The sequence below is a fragment of the Euprymna scolopes genome, chromosome 11 (genome assembly GCF_053919585.1).
Source record: "Euprymna scolopes isolate OS-2025 chromosome 11, ASM5391958v1, whole genome shotgun sequence".
NCBI lineage: Eukaryota > Metazoa > Mollusca > Cephalopoda > Sepiida > Sepiolidae > Euprymna > Euprymna scolopes.
The window spans coordinates 55601506-55619654 of record NC_136492.1 but is presented as its reverse complement, the minus strand read 5'-3'; the positions used below and the strand labels follow the sequence as shown (position 1 = coordinate 55619654).

At 34.7% G+C, this 18149-nt stretch overlaps 1 protein-coding gene across 1 annotated transcript in view; it reads left to right on the top strand.

Moving 5' to 3' along the window:
- The window catches only part of LOC145287854 (mediator of RNA polymerase II transcription subunit 4-like), a 41329-nt gene extending 23587 nt beyond the window's left edge, over positions 1–17742 (top strand). Inside the window, exons 4-6 of the mRNA XM_080135734.1 lie at positions 685–829; positions 13782–13835; positions 17435–17742. Of these exons, the coding sequence (XP_079991860.1) occupies positions 685–829; positions 13782–13835; positions 17435–17727 (492 nt within the window). The 3' untranslated portion in view covers positions 17728–17742. The remainder of the gene's footprint in view (positions 1–684; positions 830–13781; positions 13836–17434) is intronic.
- Positions 17743–18149: the final 407 nt, after the last annotated feature.

Sequence of the window (18149 nt, the reverse complement as noted above, 5' to 3'; positions counted from 1 at the left end):
AGGGTGCACGTGCGTGGAATTTTTGTGGCAAGAGTTGCATAATCTCGAACCACACCTCTCCTGAGTCAGTGATGTTAAATATTATTGGCAAGTGGAGGTTCAGGGTGATTGGAAACAATGCTGAGATAAGCGGAGAGCACATACAGCGACTAGAATTCCCAAATGGTTATTTATCTAAAATTTAGCAACGCTGAGCCTGGCTAGTAAGCCAGGTTCAGCGTTGCTTAATTTTAGTGATCTGATAAGAACCGGTGTGTGAACGTGATTATGTCATATACAAATAGTGACATACCTAACTTTATATAGAAATATAAATCTTATTATTTTTGTATTTGGATTCTTCGGACTACTGTTCTCATCTTGAGTGCTATTTTCATGTTTCGGTCGATGTAACCTGTGACCTTAAAGTGTATAGGAATCTGCACAGAATTTTGAATGGAATCCTTTATTTAATGATGGTAGTATGCTTTTGTTCCATCAGCCATGACTAGGTAGAAATCTTAAACAATTTGCAATTATATTTTGAGTGTTGTTTGCACTGAGAATTGAACCTTCAACTTCCAGAAGAGTAGAGTTTACAACTGAATTTTTACCAAGTACTTTATCCACTATCCCGAGGGTCCTTGTGTGAAAATGTAATAAATTCTTGTATCTGAAACAAAACCTTTTTGTCTTTTGCGATAGGCAACTGCTATCTACCAAGCGAAGCAGAAGTTAAACTCGATTGCCCAAGCCAACAAGAAGACCATTTCTTCAGAAGAACTCATCAAATTTGCTCACAGAATCAGTGCCAGTAATGCAATTGCTGCCCCTGTCACGTGGGCACCAGGTAAGATGAGAAGAAAACCACATCTTATTTAGTTTTAAAAGTGATGTATTATTTTTTATTCTTTTTTTAAAGATTTTATATGGGAATATCTTCACACGAGGTATGAAGCCACTTTTTGATTTTAAGCTTTCTAAAGATAATTCTGGACCGTGTCGAAGACTGGACAAAAAAACAAACAAACCAGAAAAACGTGATGACTCTGCCTACCAGTCCTCCCTGTTGTTTGATAAGAAGAAACGTGTGTATGCAAACATGTGTTTATGATCATCAGATAGGAGTGTGAATTTTCGTGTCATGAAGTCTGGATGCCCCCCTCCCCCCATTTCTTTTATATATTTACTAGCAGGGAGGGGGGTATCTGACGTTGCCTGGGTGTTTGGAAGTGTGTGTGTTTTTGGGTAAATCAAAACAAAAATCGTTGCCCGGGTGTTTGTTTTAAAAAAAAAAAAAAAAGTTTTGGTAGGTATGTAAGAAGGATTGAATCCGAAGCCTTGACGCGCAGTTGGAAAATAATGAAGTGTGAAAAAAAAACGTGTGACATTTAACGGAAACATGTTTGAATTTATTTAAGTAAGATTAAGAATTGGCAGGTGCCCGTACTTGACGACTTAATGAGGTCAACTTTCAGTGCAGAGCAGTATTTTATTTACTGCGGGTGGTTGTTTTTATACGAAAAAGTCGAATCCACATGCGGTGATTGAAAAATGTTGAATATTTAACTTTTGAAAGTCGGGCAAATTAAATAGACAGGCGACCCCCGTTGTTAACTCGTAGATATTATGATTTCGACGCGATATAAAGTTTTAAGAAGTTGTGAGCCGATCGATCGCTTCTTGGAAAAAAGCCTTTCTCTGACATACACGAAAATGCACACACACACACACACACACACACACACACACACACACACACACACACACACACACACACACACACACACAAACATTTTGGTTTTTATATATATTAGATGGGAATTACTGCAGACAACGCATGAAGTTACCAAGAACGAGAGATGATTATCGCAAAGACAGGCAATGCCTATTGGCCTTAGTTTTGAAAAGGTCAAAGGAAAATGGCCAGTAGGAAGAGAGTTCTACAAGGTAGCAGTTCTTGGAAAAAAGTTCCTGGAATAGAAAGTTGTATTACAATGAGGTATTGTTACATGATAAAAGGGCTGTCCCCTTTTCATGTAAGTAAAAAAAAAATAGGGAATTAGTTAAATGTAAATATGAAATAGGATAGTCAAGGATTCGAACTTGCAAAGCTAGATTTGGAATTGAAAATTCCAATCATAAGTTAAAATAAATACATAATCTTATTGAAATAAGGAATTGCAATTGTTTAGCTTACATATCTGTATATGGAAAAGGAATGTAATAATGAAATTTGTTTCGGTTAAGGAATTTTATCGTCAATTGAAATTATAAACATATTTTGTAAAAATGTTATTTGAAAAGTAGGTTACTGAACTCGGGGTCATGTCAAATTTGGCAACGTGACATATGTCTACCAACGTGCTTGATGAGCACATGTTTAATCATGCGATGACATGACGAGTTCTCAATATAGGTAGAGTTTTTAGATGCAGTCTGGGAGAAGAGTCGGAGAGAAGCAGAGAGGTTCAGACCGATTCTCCGTTAGAATCAAAACACCCTCTAGAAGTGAGAGGGTTTTAGAAATAACCATGTAAAGAAACTTTGAATTCCTCACGCGAAATCATGGACCGGTCATGAAATAAAGGACGTCATCATCTTTGTGTATCTGCGCCTTCTGTGTTCATCATTACAACGAGAAAGGTAACGTGTTTATATTATATGCACAACTATCAAAATGTAAATGTCAAACGCACTATCTCTCGGTCTATCTATCAAGATATTCATAAATCTCCTCTCGTTGAATTGGTTCTCTTGTAGTAACATGTACACTGTCTATTATATATATACAGAACTGTCTCTCTCTTTATATATACCTGTTTATGTCTCCAATATGCTATCTCTTACAACATGAACACACCTAAGACTGTCTCTAGATATCACCCTAAGACTCTAATCTCCTAAAACGAACAACAACAATGCAGAATATATGTCATCTTAATACCACCAGTATAAAACATATCCATATTTGGTAGTCTTCTAAAAATACAACCGAGTATATAACAGTATTAAAACAGCAAATTGATGGCGACTACTAGATCAACAGGTCAAACAGGCTGGAACAAAGAAAGCAGGAAATAGATCAGACAATTCTAAAGAACACATGACATAATAGTATTTATAGAAAAGACTGAGACTAGCAACATCACATCTGTGACTGAGAGAATATTTTAAGGAACAAAAGATTGCTTATTGATAAACTTATACCAAGTGTGTTAATTTATAAAAAAATTTAGATTGAAAATTTAAATTAATTTTAAAAATTAATTTTTTATTTTTGTTCATTTCAAACATGGCATATTAACATTGAAGCTTTATGGGTTACTGTGATAGAGGCCTGATTTATAGGGAGATGAACCTGAGTAAGGAGATGGGCAGTAAGATGTTTGTTCACATTACATTAAAGTTCGCCAAACTTTCACAAGAAACACTCGTCTAGCTGTAAACACTATCAATAATTCCCCCCACTCTTTATCTGTGCCTAAACCTAAACGTAGATTCCATGAACAAAGCTTTTTTCTTAGAACTGCACGCCTGTGGAATTGTCTTCCGTTTTCCTGCTTTCCGGCTGACTACAATATGGTTGTCTTCAAGTCTAACGTAAATAAGTTCTTGATGAGCCGTTCCATATAAGTTATCAACTTTACCAAATTTTCATTACTAATGATTACTATAATGTCCAATTTCTACTGTACACTCTTTAACCCTTATCCTTGAGTGGCCTCTTGGTCTTGATAATGTGATGCCTGTGTAAAAAAAAAAAAAAAAAAAAGCACAAGCATTAAACATTGATGTGATGAAGATTAGAACTTGACAGAGTGGAGTCTATTAGATTAGAATTTCTTTTTTGCATTTTCTCCAAGGGGAAAAACTAGTTGCTGATGACCAAGCAACACTATTCATTGGTTTTGAGCAATTCGTCACTGGTCTGAGGGAGATAACTCCATTTTACTAAGAAATTCGTTCATTTATTCATATAAGAATTTTGGACCCTAAAACTGTTGACCACTTTTTTTTTTATTAAGAAAATGCAACGTTGAGAAATAAAAGAAAGATGCAACTCTTTTTTTTGTTTTACAAAAAATGATTTTTTTTTTAAACAAAAGTTTTTAAAAATATAATGTTTAAGACTATGAAATAGAAGGAAAATGCAACGATAGAAGAATTGTAATTTTTATTAAAAAAACGATTTGTTTATCTATAAATATAAAAGCGAAAATGTATGTATGTATGTATGTATGTATGTATGTATGCTTTTCCTCGATGTCCACAAAAGGCTTCTTTCAGAGAAGCGCTCGCTCGGTTCACAACTTCTTAAAACTTTTTATATCATCTATGAATTGTAATATCTCACACTTAACCACGGAGCTCGCCTGTCTATTTAATTTTATTGACTTTCGAACATTAATTATTCCACATTTCCCCGCGTTACATTCGGTTTTCGGTATAAACAAAAAGCGAAACTCTACTCTAATAACAGGCCCAGAGCCAGTGAACGTTTGTCGACTTCGTCATATCAGATGGGGGAGCAGGTTTTTAAAAACAAACAAACCGATTTATTGACCTCATTAAAAACTGTCCCGCACAAAATCGCCGTCACGTCAATCAAAAACGAGCACCTGTTTTGTTTTTTTTCACACTTTACTATTTTCCAACTGCGCGTCGTCAAGGCTTTGTTTTTTTTTCACGGGCACCTGTTTTTTTTCACACACACCTACAAACACCCGGGCAACGCTGGGTACCCCTCGCTAGTAAAATATAAAAATGAAAACATTTAAAAATAAAAGCTGCAACAATTTATTTTTAATTTAAAAGTTTATAACATTAAGGATGAAGAATGTAAGCAAAAAAGAGTGAAAATGTAATAATTGCGGAGGAATTATAATTTTTATTAAAAAAGGTAAACATTTAAAAACAAAATGGCTGCAATGACTTTTTTTTTAAAATGTAACAGTGAATTTTTTATCAAACAAAACTGAATGTTTTCTAGTTTACATAAAACAATTTTTGTACTTTATGACTGTAAATTAGGTATTGCTTCCTAATACAAATCAATGTTTTTTGGAAATATTTAACCAGTTTCTTGTCTCTGCCACAAGAACTCTGTCAGATTCAAATAAAATATTTCTTCTTGTATCCAATAACATCCTTTCGTGCCTTTTTGCATGAGACCACAAGCATGAATATACATGGTGTCCACAAAGTCTGTAGCCAGACTTTGTGGACACCATGTAGATTATGTAGCCAGACTTTGTGGACACCCTTTAGAATATGTAGCCAGACTTTGTGGGCACCCTTTAGATTATGCAGCCAGACGTTGTGGGCACCCTTTAGATTATGCAGCCAGACTTTGTGGCCACCCTTTAGATTATGTAGCCAGACTTTGTGGGCACCCTTTAGATTATGTAGCCAGACTTTGTGGGCACCCTTTAGATTATGTAGACAGACTTTGTGGGCACCCTTTAGATTATGTAACCAGACTTTGTGGGCACCCTTTAGATTATGTCGCCAAACTTTGTGGGCACCCTTTAGATTATGTAGACAGACTTTGTGGGCACCCTTTAGATTATGTAACCAGACTTTGTGGACACCCTTTAGATTATGTAGCCAGACTTTGTGGGCACCCTTTAGATTATGTAGACAGACTTTGTGGGCACCCTTTAGATTATGTAACCAGACTTTGTGGGCACCCTTTAGATTATGTAGCCAGACTTTGTGGGCACCCTTTAGATTATGTAGCCAGACTTTGTGGGCACCCTTTAGATTATGTAACCAGACTTTGTGGGCACCCTTTAGATTATGTAGCCAGACTTTGTGGGCACCCTTTAGATTATGTAACCAGACTTTGTGGGCACCCTTTAGATTATGCTGCCAGACTTTGTGGACACCCTTTAGATTATGCAGCCAGACTTTGTGGGCACCCTTTAGATTATGTAGCCAGACTTTGTGGGCACCCTTTAGATTATGTAGCCAGACTTTGTGGGCACCCTTTAGATTATGTAGCCAGACTTTGTGGGCACCCTTTAGATTATGTAACCAGACTTTGTGGGCACCCTTTAGATTATGTAACCAGACTTTGTGGGCACCCTTTAGATTATGTAACCAGACTTTGTGGGCACCCTTTAGATTATGTAGCCAGACTTTGTGGGCACCCTTTAGATTATGTAGCCAGACTTTGTGGGCACCCTTTAGATTATGTAGCCAGACTTTGTGGGCACCCTTTAGATTATGTAGACAGACTTTGTGGGCACCCTTTAGATTATGTAGACAGACTTTGTAGGCACCCTTTAGATTATGTAACCAGACTTTGTGGGCACCCTTTAGATTATGAAGCCAGACTTTGTGGGCACCCTTTAGATTATGTAGCCAGACTTTGTGGGCACCCTTTAGATTATGTAACCAGACTTTGTGGGCACCCTTTAGATTATGTAACCAGACTTTGTGGGCACCCTTTAGATTATGTAGCCAGACTTTGTGGGCACCCTTTAGATTATGTAACCAGACTTTGTGGGCACCCTTTAGATTATGTAGCCAGACTTTGTGGGCACCCTTTAGATTATGTAACCAGACTTTGTGGGCACCCTTTAGATTATGCTGCCAGACTTGTGGACACCCTTTAGATTATGTAGCCAGACTTTGTGGGCACCCTTTAGATTATGTAGCCAGACTTTGTGGGCACCCTTTAGATTATGTAGCCAGACTTTTTGGGCACCCTTTAGATTATGTAGACAGACTTTGTGGGCACCCTTTAGATTATGTAGCCAGACTTTGTGGGCACCCTTTAGATTATGTAGCCAGACTTTGTGGGCACCCTTTAGATTATGTAGACAGACTTTGTGGGCACCCTTTAGATTATGTAACCAGACTTTGTGGGCACCCTTTAGATTATGTAGCCAGACTTTGTGGGCACCCTTTAGATTATGTAACCAGACTTTGTGGGCACCCTTTAGATTATGCTGCCAGACTTTGTGGGCACCCTTTAGATTATGTAACCAGACTTTGTGGGCACCCTTTAGATTATGTAGCCAGACTTTGTGGGCACCCTTTAGATTATGTAGCCAGACTTTGTGGGCACCCTTTAGATTATGTAACCAGACTTTGTGGGCACCCTTTAGATTATGTAGCCAGACTTTGTGGGCACCCTTTAGATTATGCTGCCAGACTTTGTGGACACCCTTTAGATTATGCAGCCAAACTTTATGGGCACCCTTTAAATTATGCAGCCAGACTTTGTGGGCACCCTTTAGATTATGTAGCCAGACATTGTGGGCACTCTTTAGATTATGTAGCCAGACTTTGTGGGCACCCTTTAGATTATGTAGCCAGACTTTGTGGGCACCCTTTAGATTATGTAGCCAGACTTTGTGGGCACCCTTTAGATTATGTAGCCAGACTTTGTGGACACCATGTAGATTATGCAACCAGATTTTATGGGCACCCTTTAGATTATGAAGCCAGACTTTGTGGGCACCCTTTAGATTATGTAGCCAGACTTTGTGGGCACCCTTTAGATTATGTAACCAGACTTTGTGGGCACCCTTTAGATTATGTAACCAGACTTTGTGGGCACCCTTTAGATTATGTAGCCAGACTTTGTGGGCACCCTTTAGATTATGTAACCAGACTTTGTGGGCACCCTTTAGATTATGTAGCCAGACTTTGTGGGCACCCTTTAGATTATGTAACCAGACTTTGTGGGCACCCTTTAGATTATGCTGCCAGACTTGTGGACACCCTTTAGATTATGTAGCCAGACTTTGTGGGCACCCTTTAGATTATGTAGCCAGACTTTGTGGGCACCCTTTAGATTATGTAGCCAGACTTTTTGGGCACCCTTTAGATTATGTAGACAGACTTTGTGGGCACCCTTTAGATTATGTAGCCAGACTTTGTGGGCACCCTTTAGATTATGTAGCCAGACTTTGTGGGCACCCTTTAGATTATGTAGACAGACTTTGTGGGCACCCTTTAGATTATGTAACCAGACTTTGTGGGCACCCTTTAGATTATGTAGCCAGACTTTGTGGGCACCCTTTAGATTATGTAACCAGACTTTGTGGGCACCCTTTAGATTATGCTGCCAGACTTTGTGGGCACCCTTTAGATTATGTAACCAGACTTTGTGGGCACCCTTTAGATTATGTAGCCAGACTTTGTGGGCACCCTTTAGATTATGTAACCAGACTTTGTGGGCACCCTTTAGATTATGTAGCCAGACTTTGTGGGCACCCTTTAGATTATGCTGCCAGACTTTGTGGACACCCTTTAGATTATGCAGCCAAACTTTATGGGCACCCTTTAAATTATGCAGCCAGACTTTGTGGGCACCCTTTAGATTATGTAGCCAGACATTGTGGGCACTCTTTAGATTATGTAGCCAGACTTTGTGGGCACCCTTTAGATTATGTAGCCAGACTTTGTGGGCACCCTTTAGATTATGTAGCCAGACTTTGTGGGCACCCTTTAGATTATGTAGCCAGACTTTGTGGACACCATGTAGATTATGCAACCAGATTTTATGGGCACCCTTTAGATTATGCAGCCAGACTTCGTGGGCACCCTTTAGATTATGTAGCCAGACTTTTTGGGCACCCTTTAGATTATGTAGCCAGACTTTGTGGGCACCCTTTATATCAATTTTAATTCCTTTTAAATGTACTTGAATCTTTAATAATGAAACATAAAGTTTGTTGTCAGTTATTTGTAAATGTTTTAAAGGAAAACTAACCTTTGATAATTTGTATGTGAACAGTTTCAGCATTGGCAAAATTCATTTTTTTTTTTTTTTTAAGATAAAAAAATAATCGCATTTTTCTTTTCTTGCAATTCCTCAAAGTTGTGTTTTCTTTACAAAAAAAAAAAAGCAGTAAAAATATGGTATTAAAAAAACAAAAAACAAAGATTCCTTGAAGCTGTGTTGGTTTTAGCATTCCCAATTCTCCTATGAAAAAATCAACGAATCTCTTAGTAAATCTCTGCACCCTCTCTTTCACAGACATGCTGATGCTAGTCTTTTCTATAATATAATATTAAATCCATTGCTCTTTCTGGTTTTTGTTTAATCGGTTCTCTCCACCTAAGGCTATTCTCTATTTCTACAAACCTACTATCAGACCTTGTATGCAGTACTGTTGTCATATTTGGGTTGGTGAATCTGTTCTATTTTAATTTGATTGTCTTCAAGTCCAATGTAAACAAGTTCTTGATGAACCGTCCCCCTAAGTAATCCAATTTACAAAATTTCCTCTACTTATGTTTACTACTTTATAATCTCATTGACCAATGAACTCTATCAGATTCAAATAACCCTTATTCTCAAGTAGCCCCCGGGCCTTGATAAGTGGTGATTCCTATGTTAAAAAAAAACAAAACAACAAAAAACAAAAAAAAAAAACGGTTCATACTTCTACATTATTGGGACGAGATTTGGTAGTCGATAAATGGACTTTTCAGATAAAAAAAAAAAAAATGGTTTCAACTGTTTTTTTTTTCAATTCTAATAAATTACAATGGTAGCTTCCAAATTATGCAATCGAAATTACCTGAATATTACCTGAATATTGCAGGTGAAAATTTGCCATCATCTTTGTTTAATTTGAACGGAAAATTACTTCCCTGTTGAACTCTCCTGTGTTTTATGATCATTTTCCTCAAATTCTATTTTATTTTCTTTAATAAATAATTTTCTACTTTATCGATTTTCGTAATTTTTGGATATAATCATCTTAAAAATATGAGGAATGTGTAGATACCATTGTTTTCATGTGAAATTCAGTTTTCCGGTTTCTGAAAATCTTGTTCCAATTCTGTAGAAGCGCCAAAGGTTTGTGATAAATTTCAGAAAGGTATCTATAATTTGATTGGCCACACCTTATATTCTCTGCAACCTCTTTCTTACAGATGTGATGTTGCTAGTCTTAGTCTTTTCTGTGAATACTATTATGGCATGTGTACTTCAGAATCATCTGATCTATTACCTGGTTCCATTTGTTCCAGCTCGTTTCACCGTATTGTCTTTATTTTAATACAGCTTCCTATTCAAGTAATTTATTTTCTAGAACTGCACGCTTGTGGAACTCTCTTCCTGCTGACTGTTTTTCCTCCTATTTATAGATTAGGTATTTGAAAGACTAAAGTCTATATGCATTAACTGTCTTTGCGATAATCACCTTTCATTCTTGGTAGCTTTTTGCATCTTGTCAGGAGTAATTTCAATAAAAAAATTACCTATGTTGTGTTTGGAATGAATATTTGGGTTTTTATTTTCATGGACACTGATATGAAAGTTTGTAGTTGAAATAAAATAACAGGAAAACTTATGGATATGCATATCAATGAAAAATATTAATGTATGCAAAAAATTGCTGAAAATTCTTCTAGTATTTTAATAAAAAATAAAATTAATTTACTATTTGAAGTCCACAAATTCTGAACAAAAGCCAACATGGCATAGAAGACTCTTTTTCTTTTTCACCATGCATTGCCACACAGTCTTATCATTCAGAATCCGTGGACTCCAAATAATGAATTAATTTTGAGATTAATTTTATTACAGTAGAAGCATCAGAAATTTGACAATCCCTTGAGAAACCAGATTTGTTTCAAATATGCAAATTATTTATTTATACCTTTTTTTTAAAAAATTTTTTTTTTTAATCCGATGTTTTGGCTCCATCAGCCTTCCTCAGGATAATACTGATAGTTTTTTTTTTTTTTTTTTTTTTTCCATTGTTGAGATCTTACAACATTGTCAAAGATTGACAATTTCTTCCTGTGTTGTTAAAGAAACTGTTTTTGAATATCTGATAGTCGTAGTGAGATGTGCTGGTACGTGTGTACAAATATGCAGATCAATTTTACTACAGTAAAAACATCAATATTTATTAGAAATTCAAGACCTGACTGTTAAAAGATCAGACTTGTGCAGTATTTTGTATTTTTTAAATAAATATGTATTTATTTAAAACTTCTAATTTTTGGCTTATTATACCAAGAAGGTTTAGGTAATATTTCTTTCTTTTTACTAACCAGTCTCTAGATGTCGAAGACAGAGATTTTGTGTTTTCCGCTTCATCATGTGCACACGTGTTAAAATTAATAGAACTCCACTGTTAAGAAGCACGGTGAAATGAAATTCAAAACATGACAGCTGAATTTCATTTTCACCGTGCTTCTTAACAGTGGATTTCTATTAATTTTAATATTATTAGAAACCAGATAACATGATGCTTTATTATTATTTTTTTTAATCCCAATTTTCAATGCTCACTAATTTTCCATAATTTTTGGTTAACACTAATATATTTCACTGTTAAATAGGTATATTCATAAGTTTTACTGCTATTTTATTTCAAACTGTTATATTTCACTTGATTTCAATAAAAAATAAGCACCAATAATTAATGTGTCATTTTTCAGCCGATTTGGAAGGTCCTTCAAAAAAATATTTGGATCATTGTATCACTCCAGATGCAATACTCTACCTTTATAAGAGTTGGATAGATCTAAGATTAATTACTGCTGCCATACCTGGGGAGGTGCAGCTGATAGCATTCTTTCTTACCTTGACTTCCCAATCTAAAGCCCCTTTCCTACAGCAGATACGTTGCTACTTTCTCTACTCTATCGTTATTTTCATGGTATCTCTGCCCAAGGAAAAAAACATTCCCAGCAAAAAAACTTGTCTAGCTACAACCACTGGCAGCAATTTTTCTTTCTTCATCTGAAAACTAAACAAAATTTCCATGAACAGAGTTTCTTTCTAAAAACTTCTCATCTGTGGAACACAGTACTGCGAGACTGCTTCCCGACTGACTACAACATGTTTATTACAGTTCAATGTTAGCAGATACTTGTCGAGCCATCTTCAATAATCAAATTAAATAATCAATTCTATCCAATCATCATCCAACTCACAATCTCATTAACGTTTACCATCGAGTGGCCTTTGTAAGTGGTGATCCATTAATAAAAACAAAAAAATAATAAAAAACACAAAAAAACTTAGTTGATAGAACTGAAACTGGAGTAGTTTGTTGATGAATGTGTGAGCACCAATAATTGAACCCTAACCAAACGCCAAGCATTAACAATTTGGATACTAACAAACAAGGGGGAAAAAAATGATTTTTGTAAACGTTAATTTTGGCCTTAAGATTCTGACATACAAAGAAACCCAATAAAGAAAGGGACACAATTCTTTTTGAGCAGAGTTACGTCCCTTGTTATTCTCCGCTTATCTTGCATTGCATTAATGTAGTTGCCGCCATTTGGGCATCCTTTTTTTAAATAAAATAAAATTGATTTTTAACCATTTGGAATATTTAAGGTAGATTAGTTCATGAAGTAAATGTTGTATAACAGTGACTGTTATAATAAAATTGATCGACAATAGATGAAGTCTACAATGCTTGAACGAAATGGTCAAAATTTGTCTAGTTAAAAGTGAAAGACCATTGGAGCCCATCCATCTCCCCTGTCTTACTCCTGAAACTATTGATGGCTTGGTGCCTAATTTGTAAGTGAAAATAAATAATTCAAAGTATAGTATCTGTTCAGTCGGGTGAAGAGAGATCCTGCTTGATTGGAATATCTTTTGGGGGAGCTAGATATGCAGTAGGCTGTAAATAAGTAGTCAGATGCTGGATTTTATATTTTTATTATCATTTATAATTTTAATTTATTTTATGTTTTTCTTGATTTAAAGTAAAAAAAAAAGAATCTTTTAATTTGAAAAATTATCAAAGCAGATTAACTAATTAAAATTTTTTTTTTGTTTTGCTAATAGAATAATATACTTGTGTGATTCAGTTTTCCAATCAAGTTTTAAGACCAAATATGATAGATAACATTTTAATATGGAAATAGATGAATTAAAAAATAATAGTAAACAAAAAATTAAGAGATATTTGGTACTTATGCAGAATAAGGATAGTGATATTATTGGAATTTTCTGGGTATTAAAAAGTTTTGTGATTTTATAAGATAACTCTGGTTGCCCCCACAGGGGCTATTATAGAGGTAAAATTGCCCCCAAATCATCCGCCCGTTCATTTGTATGCACTTTTCTCAATAAATGCCTTGGATTTTAAAACAATTTTGCACAAACATTAGTCATGGTGAAAGTAAATTTTTCACTCATGGAGTGGGCTCCACATGCTCGACTTGTTCAATGAAAAATTAATAGAAAAATAAAAACAATTTCTTTTTATGAAGAAAATGCAGTGAATAATTATTGGACAACTTTTATGAAACTTTTAAGAAAATTCAAATCAAGAGAAACAAAACCCAAGTCATTTTAAGATAAGTTTAATGAATAAATATTTATTTTTTTTACAAGAAACAACTGATAGCAAATTAAAAAAAAAATTATAATGATTTTTGTTTTTCAAATTAAGATCATATTTAGTTTTTAAATTATAAATCAATGATAGCAAATGAATGTTTTTTTTTTTTTTTAATAATGATGTTGGCTGCTGCGATTTCATTGGCTCAATATTTTAGCATCTTTTAGTGTTTTCTGTAAACTGTCTGGAAAATTTCGATGATTACATTGTCTTTTTACTGCAATAAATACCAATATTTTTTAGAACTATTTGATTAAATATTCAACAGAATTTTCTTAATATTGTGTTAATGGTGCATATATTCTTTTCTTTTAAGCATAAAATTGAGAAGATTCAAAGGGAAATGGTCCAGACAGCGTAACAAACATAAAAAATAATAATAAATGGCAATAAGTTTTAATTTAAAAAATTTATATTTATTTTTTTTGTGAAATTTGTTTTTTCCATTTATAGGTGATCCACGGCGACCTTATCCAACGGATTTTGAAATGCGTCATGGATTTTTGGGTAAGTAGAATTTATGTGTTTAAATTTTCATCCAATTAAATAGGTCCTGGATATGACCTTAAACTATATCCGATGGTGAGGCCCCAGCTTGCGGGCTTTGGGAAGTGTGGAGCTACCCTTTAATTACCATTGCTCCCAGGTTCACTCTGACCCAGAGTGGTAGTACCTGTTAGGGTCCCAACTATGGGTTAAATAGAAACCAACTTGAAAACAACAAATATATTCTATTAAAAAATTTTCTTCAAAATCTTTGGATTCGGCATTAAATAACCCGAAAAGTGTTGATATGCCGTAAAACAAAAACAACCAACCAACCAATTAAATAAATCTGATGCTTTATATATATATATATATATATATGTTACTTTCTGGATCTGCTGTTGTTTTGACTGAGTGGTATGTGAAGAAATTCAACCCTCTCATAGTATTCATCATCATACTATAGTCTATCCATCTCATTAACCCTTATCCTCTAGTGGTTTCTCACCTTTATAAGTGGTTACCCATTAATATAAATAGAGGTGCTTGTATAATATTCGGCACAAATGAAAATCATAGTTTCAAATAAAATAATGGGAAAATTCTTTGATATACTTATATATCCAGCAAAAATAAGTATCTACAAAAAAAAAAAATTATGGAAAATTATTGAGTAGAATTGTAATAAAAAAAAAAAGATGAAAATATTTTTATTTTTTTATTTTTAATTTCTACTCAGTATTTTTTTTCAAATCTTTTGTGATAAATTTTTATTTTATTTTATTGCATTTCATTTTCACCCCAAACAAGGCATGTGGGACATAATTGCGGGGAGTTAAGCAGCAAGATGTCGTTTACATTACACTTGAACTTCTGCATGTCAGTACAGTCGTAAGTAGGAACCCAGAAGGGAATTCTAAAGTCCAGCAGTTCTAGGGAAGAAACTATTGGAGTAGAAGGCTTTCTGGCATCTGGGTATCTCTACTGTGTAGTGGTGAGACTTTGCTGCTTGTTGGGGGGGTATTTACATTGAGGGCGTAGAAGGGCTTGTAGTTCGTCGGAGCATATGCCATTAAAATACTTGTAAAACAAGCAGAGGGATGCAACATTTCATCAGTGGGAGAGAGGCTGAAACCTAGCTGACAGTTTGAGACCTGTTAGGTTAGCGACTCTCTTCTGAACCCTATCCAGGAGTGAGAGACTAGTAGCAGATGCACCAGCCCAAATGTGACAACAATACTCCATACATGGGTGAATGGTGGCCTTGTAAAGGTACAGGATACTTTCAGACATAAGTAACTTTCTAGTACAGTAGAGAGAGCTCGCCTTCCTTACAGCAGCCGCAGCAATGCCCTTGACGTATGTGCTCCAACTCATGTTCCCTGGGAACGTTAAGCTGAGGAGTTTGAATGAAGGTAATTTATCTTTAGCCATAGCTATTGGTGGTTGATCAGGTTTCTTGTAATTAAAGGAAAGAAGCTTAGTGATCCACGGTGACCTTATCCAACGGATTTTGAAATGCGTCATGGATTTTTGGGTAATCAATGTGCAAGCGATAAGAAAAAATCACTATTCCAAAGGAACTCCTTTTGGTATTTTTTTTTTTTTTAGCAAAAAGCCTTTGAAAGCTATTTTCATCAATAATTTTCTACTTTATAAATTTTTTTGTAATTTTTAGATATGTTCATTACTGGGACATGTTTCTTTCTTTTGACAATTACAGTTTTTTCCTCTGGGGTTTCTGCCATTGCCTTGAATATATGTTCATTCATTTTCCCTGTGTGCCTGCTATAGTGCGTGGTATCATCAGCAAATATACCCATCTCGGAGACAATTTTATCGGGGAGATCATTTTTTTTTTTTTTTTTTTTTTTGCATAATCTGCAAGTTTTTGGTGCTTCTTTGTTATTAGAACAAAATTTGAAAATCAAAATGTTGAATTTCAAATAAAAGCAATAGTCATGAACACAGCCAAAAGTGATGATGTTGTGGGGTTACACAAAGATGAGACAAGATGAGACCCAATACTTGGGGAGCCCACATTTATAATAGAAGAGATAGAGAGGGCAAATTCTTATGACAGTGGAGCTGAGAGATAAATGGGAACAGAAGTGTAATGCAAGTTCTTTAAATAGGAAGGAAATACATTATCGAAGAGAGGGGGGATACAATCAACCTTTGGAAGGAGGCTTTCATACAAAGTTCTTTATACAAAACGATGAAGACAAAACACATTACCTTGTGGTTGAATGATGAATGAAGACAACAGGCTTACATAAAAAATACAAGACATTTATTCATCCAGCTGATGATTAGAATTCGATGCTTGCTAAATTGTTACAATGTCATCTTTTTCTGACCCTTTCGTTCCTAAGGAGTTTTGGCTAGCTCTGTCAGTCTGCTGGACTAACTGTTTCTCTCTCCTGGACTCAGTTGAACTGACTCTGACTTCTAGTCTAACTTAAGTATATATATATATATATTAATTCTATACTTCTTTGTAACGTCAACACGTGGGCCAAACATGTGAATCACATGCACATGCAGTTGCTTCCAACACATGCCGTGGCAACACAATTCCCAAATTTTCTCTGTGAACATTCTTTAATTCCATTATTAAACCAACACAACTTTCTGTTTACCCGCATTCTTTGTTGTGTCAGTTATTTCTAATTTGCATTATTCACTACAATGGATAATTCACTGCATTCCTGGAATCGTATCTAACTAACAAAAATGTATTCATTTTAACTTTTTAATAACTGTGTTTGATTCCAGAATTCATCTTTGATAATAATATTCAATCTTAATTACTTCATTTCTAACTAAAAACCGGGAGCTGTTCCCTTCAATATACAACAATGTAAAACAATAAGGTAGAAAATTAATTGATAATGAAAACAGTTGTTGAAGACAAGTAGCAAAAATTGAATTTTGGTAAATTGGCCTAAGATTTCAGAGAATTATTACCTCCCATTGTTATTAGTCAAACTCTGGTTTCTTTTTTTAGCAAAATGCCTTTGAAAGTTATTTTCATCAATAATTTTCTACTTTATAATTTCTTTTGTAATTTTTAGATATGTTCATTACTGGAACATGTTTCTTTCTTTTGACAATTACAGTTTGACACACATCTATTCTTGTTTCTGTAATCATCTTAGTGGCTTTATTTGGACTGCATTAGCATCTTAGATTTCATCTTTGTGGCTGGTATCTACATTAAGACGAATTAAGTTTCTAAAATTTTGAAAGGACCATCTATATATTAATGATGAATGGCATTGCGAGAGTGTTGATTGTCGTTTAGTCATAAAATTTGATTTGCAAACTTTGATATGCTAAAACTGTGTGTGTATGTGTCAGATTATTTTTGATATTCTATTGGCATGCAAAAATTTGATACAATTCTGACCAATAATACATGTTTGTTTATTGTTTTTAGTATTCATGCCAAATTTGAACAAGTAATTTTGGAACTCCTAAATTTACTAACAAAGACTGTTCAAATATATCGATCCAGTAACCACTAATTGTTACTCTACAAATTTAAATATTTTCAATTAGTCGTTCTTCTTTCTAACCCTAAACCTTCTTTCAATTTCTTTTCTTCTTTGTTTCAGATCATATGCAAAATGCACAGAGTGGATCAATGTCCTGGCAGCCATCATCTCTCCAGCCTCCACCCCCAGTTCAACCTCCACCACCCCCTTCATCTGTACCTCTGCTTGACCCGCCTCCTCCCATGCTCGGCCTTACCACCAGTGCACACAGCAGTCTCATCCCAACCAGCGCGTCCGCGATGGCCAGTACCACTGGCACCACTGAGTCGGTCCGAAACCATACACCTCGAGACAATGAAAATGTTGAGATTATGTCAAGTGATTCTTCCAGCAGCAGTTCTAGTGACGAATAAATTTTCTGCCATTAATCAAATCTTTTATTTTTTTTTAATATTTTGTATTTCGATTTTTTTTTATTATTTCGTATTTCTTTCTTAACTTATTCAGTAAAAATAACAAAGACAAGTTAGAAAAGCATTTCATCCAAGGCATGAAAATTGTTAAATAAAATGTTTTACTCTAGGCTTTAAAAATAAAGGTACAAGATTCAATTTGAAATTTATTTATCTTCAAAGTGCACTTTTATAAATTTTACAAAATAAGGTATAAAAATTTAATCTAAATTGAATCCAAAAATTACCTTGGATTTATTTTATGTAATGTACATTTTGTTGCACTTAAGAAAAAGTCATTGAAAATTTTATATCTATATCATTTATTGCTTGATGAAAGATAATGTTTTTAAATTGCAACAAAATGTACATTACATAAAATA